Source organism: Hevea brasiliensis, chromosome 1, assembly GCF_030052815.1.
Source record: "Hevea brasiliensis isolate MT/VB/25A 57/8 chromosome 1, ASM3005281v1, whole genome shotgun sequence".
In the NCBI taxonomy this organism is placed as follows: domain Eukaryota; kingdom Viridiplantae; phylum Streptophyta; class Magnoliopsida; order Malpighiales; family Euphorbiaceae; genus Hevea; species Hevea brasiliensis.
Window position 1 is genome coordinate 62,363,091 of NC_079493.1, and position 17,042 is coordinate 62,380,132.

The 17,042-nt window shown below is 40.6% G+C and overlaps 1 protein-coding gene across 1 annotated transcript; it reads right to left on the bottom strand.

The window, feature by feature from the left end:
• Positions 1-4,527: 4,527 nt before the first annotated feature.
• LOC131183170 (uncharacterized) lies at positions 4,528-9,100 on the bottom strand. Its single transcript, XM_058153353.1, has 2 exons — positions 8,604-9,100; positions 4,528-4,567 (listed from the first exon to the last, which is right to left on the bottom strand). Exons 1-2 carry the CDS (start codon positions 9,098-9,100, stop codon positions 4,528-4,530), a joined length of 537 nt encoding a protein of 178 aa, XP_058009336.1.
• Positions 9,101-17,042: the final 7,942 nt, after the last annotated feature.

Below are 17,042 nucleotides of genomic sequence, written 5' to 3' on the forward strand. Positions count from 1 at the left end.
TGGAAAAGTGGAAATGCCTTTTATTAATAAAATTATGTACAAGATACATACTAAATGATATGCTATAGGGCATACTACTAACATGTGCCTGCTGAGGACGAATAGAATGAGTACTCATATTATTGCTAGCTAGTTATGTTATTCCTCATTAGCCATCGGCTTTTGGGATGAATTGAATTCCTCATTAGCCATCAGCTTTTGGGATGAATTGAACTTTGGAACAAGATTAAGCCGTGTGTGTGATTTATTGATATTTATTGTGATATTGTGAAATGGAGTTTAAATTCTTTATGACATTCACTGTCTTTGAATTTAACTATGGTTTTAAGTATCCACTATTTATGTGACTTATGATTTTTGATTTAAAGTTGCATTTGGTTAATGTTGTGCACCACTAAGACAATGGCTCAGCGATAGCTTTTCATTGCTGTCGTAGGTAGACTGACTGACAGGGCAGCAGACTAGGCTGCTAGTACTACACGGAGAGATCATCGGGTATATTGAGTATACCACATTTTAAATTTTGTATTGTAATGTATGTTCACTGTATGTATATAGTGTTCTTGGTTTTGAGCAGTTATAAATTAAATTTGTACATTGAAGTTGTAAAATAAATTGTAAATTATTTTGGTTTGCAAATGTTGTGATATATTTCTTTTATCTCAGCCTTTGAAAATACTGAAAAATTATTGTGGATTTGAGTTGAGAAACATATTGTGTTGATTAAATGTTGGAGTTTGAGATTGAGAAATATATTTGAAGTGCTTTTAAAAGGTTTTTGAATAACTGTTTTATTCAAAATATAGATGGAACTCCACCAAAATTTTTACAGAAATTACTAATAATTCAAATGTGTTAGCTATTTCACTTCAGTTCAAAGAATTTTTAACACCTGTAAATAGTGCTCACTACTGTAAAAAGAAGTAAGAAAAGTTTTAAAATCCCTTGTAGTGTATTTAATGGGTTATCAGCAGACGAAGTTGGTAATTCATTAGGTATACTATGGGATCATGTTATGCCTTACAGAGGGGTAGGGTGTGACAAATGAAATAAAAATAATTATGAGGGACCAAACCTTAATTTTGGCCAACTAGGGTTTTGATGTGTGTATGCATGAATTTGATGGACTTAAAGGTGTATGTGAGCTTGATTGAGTTGAAGAAGCATGTGTATAGGTATTGAATTGGTTAAATACAACAAATTAGTGAGTTAGGGTTTTGGGCACCTAGGGTTTGGGAGCTGAAAATGTGAGAATTGGTCAAAAATTGTGTTTGACCTGGTTTGAGATGAAAAAAGGTCATTTGTGACCAATTGAGATGTGTTAGAAATGTTAGAAGTGAGTTTAAATTTAGATTGAAAATGGTTAAGCTGCAAGTAGCAGGACCAAGGTCCCTTTGAGGGACCAAAACTAAAAATTTACAAGTCTAATTGGTATGAGACCAATTGGGAATGAAAATAGACACAAAATGGAACATTTTTCATTCAGGAATCATGCCCAAAAAGTGACCAAAACCTAGTGAACAAATTGACCAAATCCGGATTTATGCAGTCTGACCTATACAAAAATGACCAAATAAATAGTGTTTATTCATTCGGCCATAACTTGGGCTAGGTAAGTCTAAATGACCTAAAATTTAACCAGTGGATAGTTGAGATATAGACCTAAAAATTTCATGAAGAACACAAACCCAAATTATTCCCTTAACCAAGTCATTTAGCAACCCAAAGTTGGTGACTTAAAACTGCCAGAACCAGAATTTGCTCAGAAAATCTGGGTTAGGTCCAATCCGGTAGCCATGATTCAAATGGCTAAAACTTGAGCTAAAAAACTCCAAATGGAGTGATTCAAAAAGGAGAATAAATTTAAGACAATAGGGAACATTTTCTATGAAGAAAGTTTTGCCAAATTCTAACTGAAAAATGACCAATGTAACAGTGCAACTTAAGACACCAAAATTGAAAATTTGCAAACTTGCCTAAAAGACTTAGATTTTGAGTAAATAACTGAAACCAACAAATTTAGTAACCAAAATGTGGTATGTGGGTGAATTTGGAATTCTCATACCTATTAAGCCTTAGAAAGTCAACAAATTGACTTGAATAGTGTCCTAAATAGTAACCCGAAACACAAATTTTAAAGAACATCAAGTTTAGCATATTAAAGTTAGGTAAAAGTAAATTTAAATTTATTTTTGGATTTATGCTAAGTTATGATGCTGAAACACTGTGAAACTGTGTGTTTCAGTGGAAAAGAATACTGGGAAGGAACCCGAAGTGTCGAGTTAAGGCCAAAAAGCGACTCATATAAGGTTTGTGCACAACGTAGAATTTTTATAAATTTTCTTCTGCATATTATTTTGAATAATTTGAAATATTGAATTATGACATCATTGTGATGAAATATTTATTATGCTTTTGATTTAAATTGTTGGAAGTTATTTGTGTATATTTGAAATGGCAATGTTTAGTAAATTGTTAAGATAAGTTTTGAAACCACAGTGTCATGACCATATATTTGAACACCTCACTAGCATAACTAGTGGGGGTAATCAGTTTCGAATTTTGATTCCTTCTCTGGCTGAAGTGTTGAAGTGTGTGCCAGTACAAGAATAAATTGAATGGATATCCATATATTTGAGCTAGCTAGCCTTGTGATGTGACTTCTCCTTAGCCTCTAGCAATTGAGATTATATTTGTTTCGAATGGCATGATATAACTGTGGGTTTTATGAAATTGGTTTTGATACTTCAAAATGAAATTGTTTGGATTAAAATCTCATAATTCATGTTTTGTATTTAATTCTCATGTTCAGTCTAATTTTTGAATAAATATGATTTAAATTCTACATAAATATTATTTTAGTATGTTGTGCACCACTGAGTCCTAGTACTCAGCGATGGCTGTTATTGCTGTTGCAAATTTAGAGACTAGAGGAGCAGCAGACTGAGCTGCTGAGGATTGAGGAGCTACCTGCTTGAAGTTATCGGGTATATTTTATACCCTGATTGTAAAAATTTATTTCGATTTATGTAATGTATGTAAATGTATGGACATGTAAAATTGGTCTTTAGCAACTTGTATAAAGTTTGTAATAAATTTTAGTTTGAATTTCTTTTAATGTAAATTTTTGTAATGATGTATATAAATTGTTTTTATCTTTAATGAAATATGAATGAAAGTATTTTGTTTTAAATTGAGTGAAACTGATTAATGGTATTTTGATGATTGTTGAATATTGGAAATTGTGGATTTGAATTTTTGGAAATTGATAAATGATGTTGAAATTGGTTGGGATGGTTGTGAATTTGAAGAAGTTGTTGAGACAAATTATTGGAAGTGTTTTTTTAAGGTATTTGAAGAACTGTTTTCTCAAAATACAGACGGCACCCTGCCGAAATTTTTATAAAATTTACGAAAAAATAAAATGGGACAAAAAATTTACTAGTTTTAAAACTTTGAATAAATGATTTTAATACCTATTAGAAAATGCTCACCACTGATAAAGGTAATAAAATTGTTTTAAAATCACTTTTAAAGTACTTAATGAGTTATCGGTAGGTAAAGTTCGGTAATTCATTAGGTATTCTACGGGATCATGTTATGCCTTACAGAAGGATAAAGTGTGACATGTTTTAGTGGTATTAGAGCAAAATTTTTGAATTATGTTTTAACTTATGAATTTGTGTCTTTTCTTTGCTAAGTATAACTGTTCAATGTCCTTATTTGTTATATACAATGCATTACATCATAAATATGAACTAACGGAGGGAAATCTCTTTGTGTTATTTATTCAAGAGATACCCTAACTTTAGACTGAAATGGAAGAAGGGGATCGCTCAGTCGAGCAATCTGTTGAAGCTGAGGCACAAGGGGAAGCCCCAGCTCTATAAAACGTCAGTGGATTAGTAGCACCAGCCCCACAAATGCCGCAGTTTCCTGTACATTTCGCACAGTAGATGGCTGTAATTTTTCAACAAATGGCTGGGGGTATGCCGGCTCAAGCTCCACCCCAGACACCTGTGGTACAACCACTGCCTCGAGCCAGACAGTATGATAAGTTATTAAAGTATGGTGCTATAGAATTTAAGGGTACAGTGGACCCTTTAGAGGCAGAGCAATGGCTTGAAAGGATGGATAGAGTGTTTAAGAAGCTACACTGCTCAGATGAGTTGAAATTTGAATACTCTGTGTCGCAACTGCAAGGGGATGTGTATGATTGGTGGAAAACCATCCCCCACAGCTTGGCTGAACCACCAGTACTGACTTGGGATGACTTCATCAGAGAGTTTAGACAGAAATACGTCCCAAATGCATATGTTGATAAAAAATTGCAAGAATTTTTAAGTCTGAAGCAAGGCAACAGAACAGTGGCAGAATATGAGAGGGAGTTCCCCGTTTAAGCCACTATGCTGGGAGTCTCCTTTCCACCAGTAAAGCAAGGTGTAAGAGATTTGAGACGGGTTTGAAGCCCAGTTTGAGGATGCAAATAGTGGGATTCAGACACAGCAATTTTTCAGAACTCATTTCTCAAGCACTTGAGTTTGGAGAGAATTGCAACAGAAGCGACCTCAGTAAAAGAAAAATCAGAGAAAGCTGAGAAATCAGAAAAAGATAAGGGGGAAAAGTCAGTAGAGCCAAGTTCTAGTGGTACCTCTGGAAAGAAGAAGAAATTTAGTGGACCCAGCAGGGGTCGAGGTGGAAGATTTGGAAGGGGAAGATTCTCTAGATAGAGATCCCCTAGTTCTGGTCAGCAGTTAAGTAGGAGTTCATATCCTGCCTGCCCCTGTGAGACTTGTGGCAAGATTCATAGGGGAGAATGCTATTGGGCAATAGGAGCCTGTTTTAACTGTGGAGGCAAAGGCCATTTAGCTAAAGACTGCACTAGTGCTCCTAAATTCGGTCCAACTCCTACTACTGCAGAAGGATCTATTCAGAGTCCTGCTCCTAGAGGTTCACAATCAGTTGGCAGAGGAAGAGGCAGAGGTAGAGAGCCTTTGCCCGGTAGTCGAGAATCGTTGGTCGATCGGCAAGGAAGTGCTTCAGCCAGAGTTTACACGATGAGATAGCGAGAAGAGGCTGAGACTTCTAATGTTGTAGCTGGTACATTCTCTATCTCTGATCAAGAAGTATTTGTGTTGTTTGATCCGGGTTCACCCCACTCATATGTTAGTGCTAGCATAGTCAGTTCACTTGTTGTTCCGTGTGTCAAAATGGATTTTGAAATGCTAGTAATTAGTCCGTTAGGATAAGAGGTTTGGGTTAACAGAATCTATAGAGACTGTCCTTTGGTGATCCAAGGACATGTTTTTGTATCGAATTTGATTGAAATGCCCTTCAGAGATTATGATATTATCTTGGGCATGGATTGGTTAGCCAAGCATCACGCCATGATTGACTGTAGATTGAAGACAATCACTTTTGGTCTCCCTCTGTACGGTGATGTGGTAATACATGGAGAGAGGCATTTACTGCCATCAAACATCATTTCGGCTGCACTAGCCAGAAGGATGATCAGAAAGGGGTGTGAAGCATACTTGGCACATGTGATAGACACCCAAGTGGGGAGTCTAGTACTGAGGGACATCCTTACGGTATGTGACTTTCCGGATGTGTTTCCTGATGAATTGCCAGGATTACCTCCTGAAAGAGAAGTGCAGTTTGAGATTGATGTTATGCCTGGTGTGGACCCAATCTCCATAACACCATATAGAATGGCACCTGCAGAATTGAAAGAGTTGAAAGTGCAGTTGCAAGAATTGCTTGACAAGGGCTTTATCCGCCCTAGTGACAACCTTGGGGAGTGCCAGTGTTGTTTGTAAAGAAGAAGGACGGCACTCTCTGGTTATGCATTGACTATCGGCAGTTGAATAAGGTGACAATAAAGAACAAATACCCATTGCCCCGCATTGATGACTTGTTTGATCAGTTGAGGGGTGCAGCTGTGTTCTCCAAAATTGACCTGAGATCAAGTTATTATCAGCTAAAAGTACAAGAGCACAGTATTCCTAAAACTACTTTTAGAACTCGTTATGGACATTATGAGTTCTTGGTCATGCCATTCGGGTTAACTAATACTCCGGCTGCTTTTATGGATCTGATGAACACTATCTTCATACCATACCTCGATCAGTTTGTTGTGGTATTCATAGATGATATATTGGTCTATTCGAGGAGTACAGAAGAGCATGATAGACATCTGCGGATTGTACTACAAACTTTGAGGGAGAAACAGCTATACGCCAATTTGTCGAAGTGTGAATTTTGGCTGAAGGAAATATCCTTTTTGGGGCATGTAGTATCGATAGAGGGCATCAAGGTAGATCCAAGTAAGATAGAAGCTATCCTTAATTGGAGGCCACCTAGAAATATCATGGAGATTTGCAGTTTTTTGGGTTTAGCTGGATACTACCGTCGGTTTGTAAAGGGATTTTCCATGTTGGCATCTCCATTGACCAAGCTACTTAGGAAAGATGTGAAATTTCAGTGGACGGATAAATGCCAGCAGAGTTTTGATGAGTTGAAGAGGTGTTTGACTGAGGCTCCAGTCTTGACTTTAGCTACTATGGGTAAAGAATACATAGTTTACAGTGATGCTTCTCACAATGGGTTAGGCTGTGTGTTGATGCAAGATCGAAATGTCATTGCCTATGTATCACGCCAACTGAAACCACATGAGAGGAATTATCCAACACACAACTTGGAGCTTGCAGCTATTGTGTTTGCTCTTAAAATTTGGAGACACTATTTGTATGGGGAGAAATGCTACATCTACACAGATCATAAGAGTTTGAAGTATTTGGGCACCCAGAAAGAGTTGAATTTGAGACAGAGGAGATGGTTAGAGTTGATAAAAGACTATGATTGTCTAATAGACTATCAGCCAGGGAAAGCTAATGTTGTGGCTGACGCCTTAAGTCGCAAAACTATGGCAAGTCTACGGGTTACTCCTTTGTTTATAGTACATGAGTTGAGATCATTACATGCCAGCTTAGAGATTAATGATGAGGGGCAGACAGCAGTTGCATGGCATGTACAGCCAGTGTTGATTGATCAGATCAGAATGGCTGCTCAAAATGATGAAAGGTATCAGAAGCTGTTGGAAGAAGTTAGGCAGGGCAAGAAACATGAGTTCTCAGTTAGAGATGATGGTCTACTGCTACACCAGGGTAGAATGTGTGCTCCTAATGATGTTGATTTGAGGCAGATCATTTTGAAGGAAGCACATGAGTCTCCTTTTGCCATGCACCCTGGTGGCACAAAAATGTATAGAGAGCTAAAAGAGCATTACTGGTGGATGGGTATGAAAAGAGATGTGGCAGAGTTTGTTTCCAAATGCCTAACTTGTCAGCAAGTGAAGGCAGAGCATTAAGTACCCGCTAGGTTGTTACATCCACTACTAGTACCAGAATGGAAATGGGAGAGAATAACGATAGATTTTGTGATGGGACTTCCGAGGACACAAAAGAGTCATGATGCAGTATGGGTCATTATTGACAGACTAATCAAGTCTGCTCATTTTCTACCAGTTCCGATGGACTACAGTTTAGAAAGATTGGCCAAGTTGTATATAGATGAGATTGTGAGACTGCATAGAGTGCCAGTATCCATCGTATCAGACAGAGATCCTAGGTTCACTTTTAGATTCTGGGGTAGTCTTCAAAGAGCCCTAGGAACTAGATTGAACTTCAGCATAGCATTCCACCCACAGACAGATGGACAATCTGAGAGGGTAATTCAGATCTTAAAGGACATGCTACAGGCTTGTGTGATTGAGTTTGAGGGTAGTTAGGACACACACTTGCCTTTGATTGAGTTTGCTTATAACAATAGCTACCAATCAAGCATTGGGATGCCTCCATATGAAGCTTTGTATGACAGAAAATGTAGAACCCCATTGTGTTGGGATAACGTGGGTGAAAGGAAGATGATTGGGCCCAAAATTATTCAGCAAACTGAAGAGAAAATCAGATTGATCAGAGATCAACTTAAGACTGCATCAGACCGTCAGAAGTCCTATATTGATTTAAAGAGAATGGATATTGAGTATGTAGTGGGTGAGAAAGTATTCCTCAAGGTTTCTCCTTAGAAGAGAATTATGAGATTCAGTAGAAAGGGGAAACTAAGTCCTCGTTTTATTGGGCCATATGAGGTTTTGAAAAGACTGGGTCCTTTGGCATATCGATTAGCACTACCTCCAGAGTTGGAGAAGATACATAATGTCTTCCATGTGTCTATGTTAATGAGGTATTGATCAGACCCATCTCATGTACTACCAGTGGAAGAAATCGAAGTGAATCCAGACCTCACATATGAAGAAGAACCCATAGAGATTCTGGCTTATGAGATGAAACAGCTATGGAACAAGCAGATACCATTGGTAAAAATGCTATGGAACCATCATTCGGGCAAAGAAGCTACTTGGGAACGAGAGGAGGACATGAGGAGACAGTACCCACAGCTGTTCCGAGATTGATACCAGGTAAAATTTTGAGACGAAATTTATTTTAAGGGGGGGGAGAATATGAATCTGCACTAAAGGAATTGGAATAGTGTCTTGGCCATAAGTGGATTGGGAGGATTGGATTTGTTGGGCCAGGTAAGACAGGTAATGGGTTTCAGTATCTGAACTGGATTCTTCTGAAGTGAATGAGTAATCTTCTTCTAATCCAGTGTCTACTCCAAGGGCAAAGACTATATCTTCATCGGGCTCATCCTGTTCAGAGAACAGGGATTCAACATCATCATGCTCTAGGGAGATGTGAGAAGCCTGTTGTATATGTTGTAATAGCTTAACTGCCTTATTGGGGTTTTTTGGGCAGTTTTTGGCATAATGACCTTGATTGCCACAGACAAAGCACCTGTCAGACTTCTTTGTACCCGTTCTTTTCTTTCGAAAATATCTGACTGACTTTCTTCCTTTCTTTTGCTTGAAAGGGGGTTTCAACCCAGAGGGATGCTTCTTGTAATGTGCTTTCTTTTTTGGCTTGCATTCACAGTTCTTTTCTTTGCATTTAATGGCAAGGTGAGACTTCTGGCATACATTCTTCAAAGCTTTGCTGTTGTCAATGATATCTTTGAACAATTTCTGTTGCTCGCACATTTTGTCCAGACAGGCCAGAGTCATCTAATGGATTTCCCCTATAGTGATAGCATTCATTGCTCTTCTGGTAGCAGTAATACTTCTGTGGAGTTCTGGTTGTAATGCTTCTAGTAAGGAGGCAATATAAGTATGCCTGAGGTAGACATCATTGTAACCATTAAGCAGATAACAACGCTGAGTCATGCGCTGGTAGTGTTTTTCAATGTCTGATCTTTTTAAAGAACAGCAGTGCATATCAAAGAACTCTTGTCTTAACTACTTGCAGTATATGGATGCATCTCCGAGAAACTCAGCGAAAAGAGCGTTGACTGCCTGTAAGGGAGTCAGGTGGCAAAATTGAGCTTTCTGATATTCTCCAATGGAGGAAAACCAATCTTGCAATGTGCCAACAGTTTGAGAGATGAATTCTCTGAGTATAGTGTGGGAGTCAGCACCTTCCCAGAGCATTTGGACATCAAGCCAAGCTTTAAATTCTGCAAGGCGATCTCTCCACTTTAATGGGGGAACATTATCTAAGGTGAACCATGGGCCTGAACTGGGCCTGGTCTGCTGTGGAGCTCCTGGTAGTCCAAAATCTAGAATTGGTTCATCATCAGGGATCTCAACATGGGGGTCTTGAGGAGGCCCTGTAGGACCTGTAGTGCCACTGGTAGAATCTGTGGTTGGTGAAGGACCTGTTTGGGAGGCTGTTGGCTGAGGATCAGCCATGAGCAGTGTCTTGATATCCATACGTCTGTCCTCACTGTCATCAGAAGAGTCACCAGAAGAATCTTCTTCGGGTTCTGGCTCAGAGGGTATGGACACCATATGTTGAGGAGGAGGATCAGGATACATTTTGTCTTTCCCTTTATCAATTTTCCTTTTCGGAGGATGGGATTCTTCTGAGGAAGATGGACTCTTTGGCTCATATCTGGTAGGTGTTGGAGTAGGTTTGAACAAAGGAGACGGGTGGTATGTTGGAGGTGGTTCATATAAATAGTTAAAAGGTCCAAAAGGGGAGTAAGCAGGTTCAGGAGTAGGAAGAAAAGGATTAGGAGTTGTTTGACCAGAGAAGGGGCCGAATGGGCTGTAAGAGACCGGACCATCTGTGGGCTTATGCAAGTCTGCCTCAACTTGGGCCAACTATTTTTTCAGCCTTTTTATCTCCTGTTCCTTTTGGTTGAATTCTACGCCAAATCTCCGTTGTTGGATCAAAGCCTTCAGATCTCTATCAAGCTGGGTAATTCTACTTTGTAAGTCCTTGTACATGTTTTGGGCAAAAGCAGTGAAGGAGTCAATTTTTTGATCAACATGCTGAGTCCTGGTGAGGACTTGATCAATCTTGGAATCAATACGCTGTAGTGCCTTATTCTGAACAGCAGCATTCTTGGTTTGCCAGTTCAAAACTTCTTCAGCTTGAGTGATCGGGGTGGTTTGACCTTCACTATCAACCTTTGTTGAGTGAATGAAAGGTCTGGTGGAGATTTTGGTCTGGCAGTGCATGCATTGTACTAATGGAGGAAAGTCTGCTTCATAAGAGGCAGGTGAGAACATCATGCAGGGATGTACCAGAGGAAGTGCAGGAGGAGGGGAAGAAACTGTCTTGAGAGGGGGTAGTTTCTTTCCTTCCTTTCTGATGATCTCAAGGGCAAGCTCATAGATGGGAAGAGGCTTCTGCATGCAAAGTGGTAAGACATGTCCCTATCACTGCACGTTCATACTGTAAAAACCTCGTATCGAAGAGTGATACTCTTGCTGTTACTGGAAGTCCTTGTCGTCCATGTAGGCTGAGGATAAGTCGAACAGCTCCAAAGTGAAGATGAGAAAACCCTTCTTGTCTCCATCTGGGGATGAGCTGAGGAGGGATTTCTAAGGTTACGCACTGTTCAGCAGATGAACTCTGGAGAGAGCATTGATCCATTCTGAAGGCCTAAACATATTCTTTTGACAAAGATCTTCTGAAAGAAATGAGAGATCTGATAGATCTAGTCAAAGATCCTGATCGTCTGTAGATGTTGTATGGACTGAGAAGAGGAAGAAGAGATTCTCCAACCTGAGTATCTTCATACAGGGCCATGAGTGGGAATTCTATCCCTGTAGAATAGAGAGTAACCATGCACCAGAGTAGCCATAGTTCTTCTAGGATGAGTTCTCTGCCAGGGTGGATACTGAAACAGGTGAGGAAAGGGTTATCAGGGATAAAGACAGTTGAGGAGGGGAGTAATCCCCTTTGGGTGTTTCTTGCACTCAGGTAGTGAAACAGATGATCCCTTGCGAACTTAGCCATCTTTGTGATAGGCTGGTTTGGTGAGCATCCAGGAGGGAAACTGTCTGAAGTACGAACCAAGAAATTGTGCATTGGAGAAGGAGTATGTGGAGAGGATGAAGATGATGCCATGAGGATCAAGGGGAGTGTAGAGGAAGATTGGATCAGGTGGAGGGTTTTTGGCCTGGATAGGAGGTTAGGAACCAAGTTGTATTTTCCTTTGATATGCTGGACTATGAATTTATACTTGGCGAACCAGTCCTTAAGCCTCAGTAATTGTGGTTCAGGAAGAGACTTGTTTTTGAAGTCCAGAACCTTTGGGAAGGATGAGCTGTCCATGACCATAGTGAAATGGTGGCCAATCAAATGAAATTTGAATTTCTTTATTCCATTTTTGACAGCTAATATCTCTTTGTAGACTGAATGATAATGTTTCTGAGGCTCTGGGAACTCTCCACTAGCATGCCCGCAGATATGCTTTTCTCCTTGGATCTCTTCGATAAGGACTGCACCCCAGTGGGTGTCACTAGCATCAGTCTGAAGGATGCGGTGTCCAATGCTGGGAACCTTTAGTGGTGGCAGGTTTAAAGCCACTTCTTTTAATTTTTTGACTGCACATGTCTGTTCTTCTCTCCATGGTGGGGCATCTTTTTTGAGCATCTTTGACAGCTGGCAAGTGTGGGTAGTCACATGCGGGATAAACTTTCTGATGTAATTGATAATACCAAGGAACTGTTGTATTTGTTTTACTGTCAAGTCCTTATCAGGAAACTTTAGTAATTCTTCTGCAATATGAGGTCCCGGTTGGTATTTTCCATCCTTGAATTTCATTCCAAGGAAGTCGATGTCAGTTTGGGCCAGTGAGCTCTTCTTTTCTGATAGCATAATTCCATAGGAATCCACCAATTGTTGAAATGTGGAGAGGAGTGTCCTATGGGCCGTAACATCTTTGGAGAAGAGAAGGATATCATCTATATAAATAAAAGCACTATGTAGTATGGGCTCGAATATCCTTGTCATGGCCTTTTGGAAAACTGATGGGGCTGACTTAAGGCCGAATGGAAGGACTGTCCATTGGTATTGGGCCGTTGGAATACAGAAGGCAGTCTTGGGCCTATCAGAGGGGTTAATACCCAATTACCAAAAGCCAGCTTTAAGATCAAACTTGGAGAAGATATGGGCTTCGTGTAGTTGAGTAAACAAGGCTTTAGGCTTTGGTAATGGGAACTTATCATCTTGGAGGAAATGATTTAGAGGCTTGTAATCTATGACAAGTCTTTTCTTCCCTCTTAGTCGTTTCAATCTTTTTTGAACATAAAAGGCCTGGCAAGCCCATTGGGAGGAAGTGGGTTTTATGAGGCCTTGTTTGAGAAGCTGTCTGCACTCTTCTTGGGCTAGAGCCAAGTCTGTAGGATTCATTCCCGGGTGTGATGCCTTTGTCTATTGATATCTTCATTGAGTTTGAATGGAAGACTGACAAAGAATTCCGAGTTTTTCCATAGGGGGTGGTGATGGTGAAAATATGCATGGGAATCAGCACAGGACCTTAAGAGGAGCTCTTTGTGCTATTGGAATTCAGCTGAGGCATCAGCCAGAGAATATAACCTTGGGACAGAAGTAAACGGCTGAAAATTTCTCTTATATTTCAATCCTGTGGGGAGGATCTTCAAATGCTTCGCCTGTTGATACAAGTCAAAGCATATCAGTAGATCCTTGTCAGGAAGATCCGACCCGATGACCCTAGTCCAGAGGATACAAGTGTGGAAGAACTGGATTCCAATTGGATGCTTAGTGATGAGGCTAGTTTTGAAAACATTTCCATCTGCAGCCTTAAAGTATTCTTCGTGAGGGACCCAGTATTCTGAGGGTAAGATGGCTGGGTTCATCATGCTTTTGTGAGCCTCGGTATCCAGGAAGCCAATGACACTAATGGGTCATTCATACTTGCTGGGAAGAATATGAATCGGGACTAAAGGAATTGGAATAGTGTCTGAGCCATAAGTGGATTGGGAGGATTGGATTTGTTGGGCCAGGTAAGACGGGTAATGGGCTTCAATATCTGAACTGGACTCTTCTGAAGTGAATGAGTAATCTTCTTCTGATCCAGTGTCTAATCCAAGGGCAAAGACTGTATCTTCATCGGGCTCATCCTGTTCAGAGAACAGGGATTCAACATCATCATGCTCTAGGGAGATGTGAGGAGCCTGCTGTATATGTTGTAATGGCTTAACTGCCTTATTGGGGTTTTTTGGGTAGTTATTGGCATAATGACCTCGATTGCCACAAACATAGCACCTGTCAGACTTCTTTGTACCCGTTCTTTTCTTTCGAAAGTATCTGACTGACTTTCTTCCTTTCTTTTGCTTGAAAGGGGGTTTGAACCCAGAGGGATGCTTCTTGTAATGTGCTTTCTTTTTTGGCTTGCATTCACAGTTCTGTTCTTTGCATTTAATGGCAAGGTGAGACTTCTGGCATACATTCTTCAAAGCTTTGCTGTTGTCAATGATATCTTTGAACAATTTCTATTGCTCGCACATTTTGTCCAAACAGGCCAGAGTCATCTGATGGATTTCCCCTATAGTGATAGCATTCATTGCTCTTACCGTAGCGACAATATACGTGGAGTTCTGGTTGTAATGCTTCTAGTAAGGAGGCAATATAAGTATGCCTGAGGTTGACATCATTGTAACCATTAAGCAGATAATAACGCTGAGTCATGCGTTGGTAGTGTTTTTCAATGTCTAATCTTTTTAAAGAACAGCAGTGCATATCAAAGAACTCTTGTCTTAACTGCTTGCTGTATAAGAATGCATCTCCGAGAAACTCAGCAAAAAGAGCGTTGACTGCCTGTAAGGGAGTCAGGTGGCAAAATTGAGCTTTCTGATATTCTCCAATGTAGAAAAACCAATCTTGCAATGTGCCAACAGTTCGAGAGATGAATTCTCTGAGTATAGTGTGGGAGTCAGAACCTTCCCGGAGCATTTGGACATCAAGCCAAGCTTTAAATTCTGCAAGGCGATCTCTCCACTTTGATGGGGGAACATCATCTAAGGTGAACCATGGGCCTGAACTGGGCCTGGTCTGTTGTGGATCGCTTGGTAGTCCAAAATCTAGAATTGGTTCATCATCAGGGATCTCAACATGGGTGTCTTCAGGAGGCCTTGTAGGTCCTGTAGTGCCACTGGTAGAATCTATGGTTGGTGAAGGACCTGGTTGGGAGGCTGTTGGCAGAGGATCAGCCATGAGCAGTGTCGTGATATCCATACGTCCGTCCTCACTATCATCAAACGAGTCACCAGAAGAATCTTCTTCGGGTTATGGCTCAAAGGGTATGGACACCATATGCTGAGGAGGAGGATCAGGATATATTTTGTCCTTCCCTTTATTAATTTTCCTTTTCGGAGGATGGGATTCTTCCGAGGAAGATGGACTCTTTGGTTCATATCTGGTAGGTGTTGGAGTAGGTTTGAACAAAGGAGACGGGTTGTATGTTAGAGGTGGTTCATATGAATAGTTAAAAGGTCCAAAAGGGGAGTAAGCAGGTTCAGGAGTAGGAAGAAAAGGATTAGGAGTTGTTTGAGCAGAGAAGGGGCCGAATGGGCTGTAAGAGACCGGACTTTCTGTGGGCTTATGCAAGTCTGCCTCAACTTGGGCCAACTATTTTTTTAGCTTTCTTATCTCCTATTCCTCTTGGTTGAATTCTACGCCAAATCTCCGTTGTTGGATCAAAGCCTTCAGATCTCTATCAAGCTGGGTAATTCTGCTTTGTAAGTCCTTATACATGTTTTGGGTAGAAGCAGTGAAGGAGTCAATTTTTTAATCAACATGCTGAGTCCTGGTGAGGACTTGATCAATCTTGGAATCAATACGCTGTAGTGCCTTATTCTGAACAGCAGCATTCTTAGTTTGCCAGTTCAAAACTTCTTCAGCTTGAGTGATCGGGGTGGTCTGACCTTCACTATCAACCTTTGTTGAGTGAATGAAAGGTTTGGTGGAGATTTTGGTCTGTTGGTCTGTCTGTTGTACTAATGGAGGAAAGTCTGCTTCATAAGAAGCAAGTGAGAACATCATGTAGGGTTGTACGAGAGGAAGTGCAGGAGGAGGGGAAGAAACTGGCTTGAGAGAGGGTAGTTTATTTCCTTCCTTTCTGATGATCTCAAGGGCAAGCTCATAGATGGGAAGAGGCTTCTTCTGCTTGGTCTCTTCGTGGATATCAATCCATGGACTATTATCTGGACAGTCTCTTCTGTGAACTTGTTGAGGCTTGCAAGAGGCTCTCCTGGTTTGTTTGGTGAGCTTCCTCCAATTTCTATCACACAGAGGATGGTCATATTCATTTTCCCAGTAGTTATCACAACAATCACAATCTTCATCGAATGCTCTAGAGCCTGGGAGATCCCAGGGGCAATGACCATCTATTTTTTGAGGATAGATGTAATGGTTGTCAGGTGTCACTGCTCCAATGGGATAGTCTTCTTGCTCCTTTTCTAATGGCTGGATCATCATGGTCTGGAATACAGGCAGGGATCCTGTAGAATGCCGTGGTGGCTGGAAGGAAGTTTGTACTGTACCGTCAGGATTCCTTTTGAAAGATGATTCTGTGATCTGGATTGGTTGAGATGTTGAATGGAACCTTTCGTAGTTGGTTAACCAATCCTTTGGGATGAGCTATTCAAGCTCATTTCTAGGCAGTTCCCTAGGTATCTGGACAATTGTTGGAGTAGTTTCAGTGTCTGCTAGCACAAGCAGAGCATCATTTGATACGGATGACTGAGATAGATCTACTGCATGATCTTGCAGTCTGTAGATAATCTGGTGGTGTAACGTAGCCATCATGGAAGATGTGACTTGGGCTGCCCCCGTGAGTTGGATTTGGACTTTTAAAGCAGTGCTGAGATGTGGATCTCTAAGGGAAAGATTGTAGTTAGGGAAAAACGTCAATACCACGCTTCCTGCATGCAAAGTGGTAAGACATGTCCCAATCACTGCACGTTCATACTGTAAAAACCTCGTATCGAAGAGTGATACTCTTGCTATTACTGGAAGTCCTCGTCGTCCATATAGGCTGAGGATAAGTCGAACAACTCCAAAGTGAAGATGAGAAAACCCTTCTTATCTCCATCTGGGGATGAGCTGAGGAGGGATTTCTAAGGTTACGCACTGTTCAGCAGATGAACTCTGGAGAGAGCATTGATTCATTCTGGAGGCCTGAACATATTCTTTTGACAAAGATCTTCTGGAAGAAATGAGAGATCTGATAGATCTGGTCAAAGATCCAGATCGTCTGTAGATGTTGTATGGACTGAGAAGAGGAAGAAGAGATTCTCCAACCTAAGCATCTTCAGGTAAAGTGGATATCTCCACGAGATTATCAATTCTGGAGGATAGTGTTCTTCAAAGTGGTGAAGAAAAAGAAAGAGAAGAAGTGAGGTTAACAATCTCAGAGGGAGAAGGGGTCTGAAGATGAGTTTTAGAAACAGGGTTAGGTGTTTGACAAGCCATGTTTGGTACGTGGCGTTGTGACTAGAGATCGCTTTACCTTCTAGAAAGGAATCAAGCAGTTACTAGTTTCCAGCCGATATACCAAGATAAGAGAAGATGGCAGAAAACAGTGAGAAATACCAGAGTTTGAAGATTTCTCTCCTACTCACCAGTGAAGTATGTATAATACAAACATAACCAAGAGAGCCTCTTGCA

Bases quoted from the DNA above. Each gene is read 5' to 3' on its own strand.
- LOC131183170 (XM_058153353.1), bottom strand. From the start codon at position 9,100: ATGTGCGAGCAACAGAAATTGTTCAAAGATATCATTGACAACAGCAAA. The intron at 4,568-8,603 runs GTCTTACCTGGC...TCTTTTACTGAG, and splicing joins GATACTGAAACCCATTACCT to GTCGCTTCTGTTGCAATTCT.